Source organism: Callionymus lyra, chromosome 12, assembly GCF_982586985.1.
Source record: "Callionymus lyra chromosome 12, fCalLyr1.hap1.1, whole genome shotgun sequence".
Taxonomy (NCBI): Eukaryota; Metazoa; Chordata; class Actinopteri; order Syngnathiformes; family Callionymidae; genus Callionymus; species Callionymus lyra.
In genome coordinates, this window is record NC_141829.1 from 22175889 (window position 1) to 22181778 (window position 5890).

At 36.2% G+C, this 5890-nt stretch overlaps 1 protein-coding gene across 1 annotated transcript; it reads left to right on the plus strand.

Annotated features, from left to right (window-relative positions):
* Positions 1–342: 342 nt before the first annotated feature.
* On the plus strand, positions 343–5445 carry dlx1a (distal-less homeobox 1a). The gene is made up of 4 exons (XM_087804083.1): positions 343–847; positions 1969–2549; positions 2693–2892; positions 4672–5445. Exons 2-4 carry the CDS (start codon positions 2240–2242, stop codon positions 4924–4926), a joined length of 765 nt encoding a protein of 254 aa, XP_087660209.1. The 5' UTR covers positions 343–847; positions 1969–2239; the 3' UTR covers positions 4927–5445.
* Positions 5446–5890: the final 445 nt, after the last annotated feature.

Sequence of the window (5890 nt, forward strand, 5' to 3'; positions counted from 1 at the left end):
ACCTCGGCCTCAGCTGCCCTCCTCACGCTGAGCTGCAGTCAAATTAGAAATAAAAAGTGCTTCTGACTCTACTCAACGACTTCACATATTTACTTGCATTAAACTGGCAACAATAATTGAAAACATACGTATCCGTCAGAGAGAGAGAGAAGATGGCCTCTTCAGGGATGAATTGCAACCAAAGAAAAAGGGCGTCTAATCATTATTGATATTATGTCCCTGGTATTATTTTACATTTTCTGAACAAATTCAGCCTCTATTCTGTTAATGGTCGTGCTCACAGGCGCGTTCCAGTTTGCAGATACTATAATCGTGGGAAAATAATGACAGTTATCAGTCGCACCCACCAAGTACCCATAAAAATCTGTTCTGTGTTCTGGAAGATGATAATTATTGGTTGTACTACCATTATCATTGTCGTTGATAGAGGAAATCTTGAAGCATTTTTTTTCTCAAACGTAATTCTAGAGAAATCACTTGAAATTGGCCTATTTTAGGGGGACAAGGCACCAGCTATAGCCCAATATTTCACAGAAATCTTTAAATCCTGCCGTGGCTCACACGCAGGTTGGTGTCAGCGGCGGCTCTCTCTCTGTTTAACACATTTGCAAGTTCTGTTTTTGGCTTCAATTATGTAATTACACTGATAATCACGGCGACGGAATTTAAGCGCGTTTAATTTGAGGCTCTGGTTGTGGGACTGAGCAGATCCACTCTCGGATATGGAGCTTCTGCAGCGATAAAAACAAAACACCTTCTGGACTTTTTCTTTTATAACAAAAAATCCATCCTGGGGATGCCTTCTGAACCTGGGGACTTTGGATACATTTTCTTCATGCGCGCAAAAGTAAGTCCGTCCTATTTTGATCAATAGGTTGTCAAAATTATTAATAATATAATCAAATATTCAAGGTGATAACGTTGACTCATGTTGTTGTAAAATAAAAAAACAATTCTATTTTTGTCTCTGAGATGTAAATGGAAGTCTTTTAAACAACACTAAAACAAGCTCAAGGTGTTTTGTCGTTTTTTTTTATGAAATTGAATGGCGTTGACAGCGTTTTAAATACATGTTCTATACTTTAAAAGCAAAGTCATCTTCAAAATACACTTTAATACCTCAGAGAAAGCACTTTATCAATATCAATATTAAAACATTTTAAATACGAAAGGCTTGTTGTTTTTAGAGACAAAGTTATAGTAAACTTATTTAAATAATAAAAATAAAAACACAACAATTCATAAATTACATTCATCTGAAGATATTAATATGAATGGCTCCTATTTGATAAATAACCGAGAAAAATGTGATGTTTAGATTAAAAACAATTTGGGCAATAAAGAAAATGAAGAATGTTTCATAAATAGTTCATTTTTAAGATGCTGTTGATCTTAACATTATGGATTGTGACGTCTGTTATTAGAATAGAGAATTGAACATATGATGTGATGATAATGATGATAATAATGATGATGTTACTGTTGCTACGACTACTACAGAACATCAGTGATAACAAACTGTACGATTTACAGTACAATAATATTTGCTCAGATAAATGCTCATTGCCAGATCAACTCATTTTGTTATAAAGCATTATTTTAAATATATTCGCGTTTTTGCCATAAAATGTTTTTTGTTGTATTAGAAAATTGTTGAATTCTAATACGCTTATATATTTATTGTGTTGTGTTGTACAATACGGACTCGTTTCTCCTTTTAATAATATTAAAAATGTGAATTTATATAAGGATGTAATGTAACATAATTTCGAACGATAAAAAGTGCAACAATTAAAATGAAGATTTATAAAAAATATATATATAGTTTTCATTTGAACCTCGTGAGTTATATTTTTGTCCACCAAGGTAAGCTGACATTGACAAAAAAACAACAACTGTGACCACTAATAACAAACATTAATAAAGCATCATCATGGAGGACTCTGAGGTTTTGTGGTTTTCCATCAGGATGTTCGGACCGAACCTCTGCCTCGCCAATCGGCTTCCACCGTGGAGCGCGCGGACCAATCAGCGAGCGTCTGTCATGTATATTCATGAGTCCGAGATTCAAACCTTTGAGAGAGTTTGTCTCGGTCCACAGCATCATACCTGGGACTTTTCACCGGAACAAACTACATTTTCTTATGAATGGAAAGAGAAAAAAGCAGTTCGGCTTAAATTGGGACCCGTCCTTCACTGAGATCATACGACAACAAAAGCCCGTGGACCGCCAGAAGAGATGACAATGACTGCGATTCCAGAAAGTCTTAATAGCCCTGCCTCAGGAAAGCCCGTTTTCATGGAGTTTGGACCCCCGAGTCAGCAAATGTCTCCTTCCTCCATGACCCACGGACACTACCCCATGCACTGTTTACACTCCACGGGCCACGGTCAGCACGACAACTACAGTCCAGCCTCGTCCTTCCCGAGATCCCTGGCTTACCCATACGTCAACTCGGTGGGCAGCCACGCCACCAGCCCATATCTCAGTTCCGTCCAGAGCTACCAGAACAGCTCGACTCTCTCCCAGACCCGACTAGAAGAACCAGGTAAGAGATCTGAAATCTGTCTGCGCCGCAGATGGCAATTATTTATTGCGCAACGCTTTAAATAATGTTTGCAATTAAGTGTAATTATTCCTAAAAAAAAAAAGGTCTGTAAATACCTCCCTGTCTGCGTCGTCCTCTCTCAGCGCCAGAAGTAGAGAAGAACACGGTGGTGGAAGGAGGAGAGGTTCGGTTCAACGGCAAGGGGAAGAAGATCAGGAAGCCCAGGACCATCTACTCCAGCTTGCAGCTCCAGGCGCTCAACAGGAGGTTCCAGCAAACACAGTATCTGGCGCTGCCTGAGAGAGCAGAGCTGGCGGCTTCTCTGGGCCTCACCCAGACTCAGGCAAGTCCTCCTTCCAGCGAGAAAGATCTCTCGAATTTGCTAAAACCAGATTAACATGCGGCTTAATAAATGTGTTTCAGTATATTTACGATAGAAAGCATGATTCAATAAACAACATTGTTTATTTTTCTCATTGTCATAACGCGATCTAACGTCGAGATAAAATATAAATACAAAAATAAATGTCAAGTTTGATATTACAGTTTATTAGTAAAGACCTATCGATAAATTATTAAAACTAAAACTATTTATATATATTTATTTTTCATCGTTTTAAGTAAAAAAAATAATAATTAAAATTAACTAATATTTTAGATAGTCTAAAACTAAAATATTAACTCATATATTCATCTCTTATTGATTTACGCGACCATTTTAGAAATCAACTCATTGTCAAAATTGATATAATTGATTTTGAGTTCATATGAATATTTAAGGAAAATAATCAAATAATTTGGCACAAACAATTTACTCATTTTGGTCTAAATCAATAGATATTATATTGTTTTTAATTAATTATGCACATCAATATTGTTAAATTAGCTGAAGGCGGTGACAGCATGTATGACGTCACAACACCGTGAGTTGTCTGCTATTGGGACATCAGTCATAATTTTATTTTGATATACAGTTTTTGTTTTATAGGCTGACTAGTCCTACTGACTTTCATTGGCTCACAGAGGCAGCAAGACCTTTCAACTTATGAAGTCAAAGTGAGAAAATTCATTTAAAAACGGACGCTTGTTCACAACATGAGGTGTTGATTATTGTTAACTGTCATGTTTGATATAAAACCCGGTATTAATATTTAATGATCTACATCAACCAATAACGCCATTACTACACTACTTATGATTTTAACTATGATAAGAAAAAAACACAATACTATTATTATTAATAATTTAACAAACAGCCTTGTACTGTATATATAATTAAAATGAAATATATATATGTAGGTATTTACATTATGACCACACAGCTAAATAAATATATATATTTCTATTTCTATTTGATGTTATGATACCGATTGTGCAGTATTATTTAGAATCATTAACCAGATGCACAAAGAACAAGAAAATTACCATATGACGTCATTTTAATGTCTACTTAACACAATACAAAATACACATTACTTTATAATTTATATATTTATATGTATAGCTTTTTGGGGTTTAAACACACAAATTATTATATATTATTATTAAAGACAATTGCCACGTTTTTATTTTTCCAATCCATTAACACCGTTGAATTATATGTATAAAAAATATCGTAATTGTTTTTATCATGAATGGATTAATGTTTTTTATCATACACTCCATTAGTTGTTGTTGTTTTTATTAGTGTAATGTGTCATCCATTCAATTTGACAAGATAGCAATTTCTCATCATTATTGTTTTTATTTTGTTTTCAATAAGTACAATGTCGATTTGAAACTGTATACTGATATTATGTTTATGTTTGTTATTGTATTATTCTAAACTTTTGTATTATTTCTCTCAAAAGAAAGAAGTGTAAATCATATTATTTGAATGTACGGATTTGCTTTATATACATGTTTTAAATGTGCTGTTTGTGTAATGATTTACAATGTTTCTATTATAGTTTATTTGTTTTTTCTTGTTGGCGAATTTTAAATTTCGCCACATTTGTTATGGTTTTAAAAAGCCTTTATTTATTTTCTGATGCTGTTGTCAAGTGTGACGGAATATCATTGAATGACGTGTTTGTTTAAATATTGGTTTTAAATAAAGTTTGTGTTGCTCCATTTCCTGCAGGTGAAGATCTGGTTCCAGAACAAACGGTCGAAGTTCAAGAAGCTGATGAAGCAGGGAGGCGGGACCGTGGACGCCGGAGCTCTGGCCGGCGGCCGCGGACTCTCCAGCGGCGGCTCCCCGACACTGGCCCCCGTGTGGAGCTCGCCGACGTCCGTGAAGACTTCCGTCGGAACCAGCGGCTCCTACATCCCCAGCTACACGTCGTGGTACCCGACCGCACACCAGGAGTCTATGCAACAGTCACAGCTCATGTAAAAACACTTTTGGACCTCGAGCAGTAGAAACTGAGCCCGGCACCGACCCTTGAGTGTGGCCTCAGCCGAGCGCGAGGCTCCTGATCCCGGCTCGAGGGGCCTCGACAAAACACGTCTCAGCGGACAGACCTGAGGGTCTCTGGTTCTTTTGGCTGCGTCCCTTTTTTTTTTTTGATTTCACGTGAGATCTTTGTTTGTAGCAGCAAGTGTTTGTTTACGACCCGAAGCAACACTCAACAACCAAATATGACACGTCACGTTGTACAAAAGAATGTCGTTATTTGTTATTTAATTTAAATTATTCCTCGTGTGGTGTGGACAGAAGGTCTTCTGCGTTTGTACATACGTTCCATTGTTTTTGTGACACGCTGTGAAACAGGGTTTTTTTTTCTTCTGTATTCGTCTTTGTTTTAGCTCAAACATTTAGTTTTGTATTCTTTAATTTATTCATGGCTTCATGGAGTTTATGTATATTTCGTGCAGGTTTTCAAGATGAAGAAGTAAAATGATTTAAATTATGTCCAAAGTGTCTCTGTGGTAGGTTCCTCTGTCTGTAATCCCTCAGTGGGAAACTGCTCAGATTATTCTGATGCAGGATTCATCTGGATTATATTTACAAGTATCACCGTTTCACACTTTTGTCTTTCATTCTCTCCTTCCATCCGTCTGTCCGTCTGTCTGTCTGTCTGTCTGTCTGTCTGTCTGTCTGTCTGTCTGTCTGTCTGTCTGTCTGTCTGTCTGTCTGTCTGTCTGTCTGTCTGTCTATCTATCTATCTATCTATCTATCTATCTATCTATCTATCTATCTATCTATCTATCTATCTATCTATCTATCTATCTATCTATCTATCTATCTATCTATCTATCTATCTATCTATCTATCTATCTATCTATCTATCTATCTATCTATCTATCTATCTATCTATCTATCTATCTATCTATCTATCTATCTATCTATCTATCTA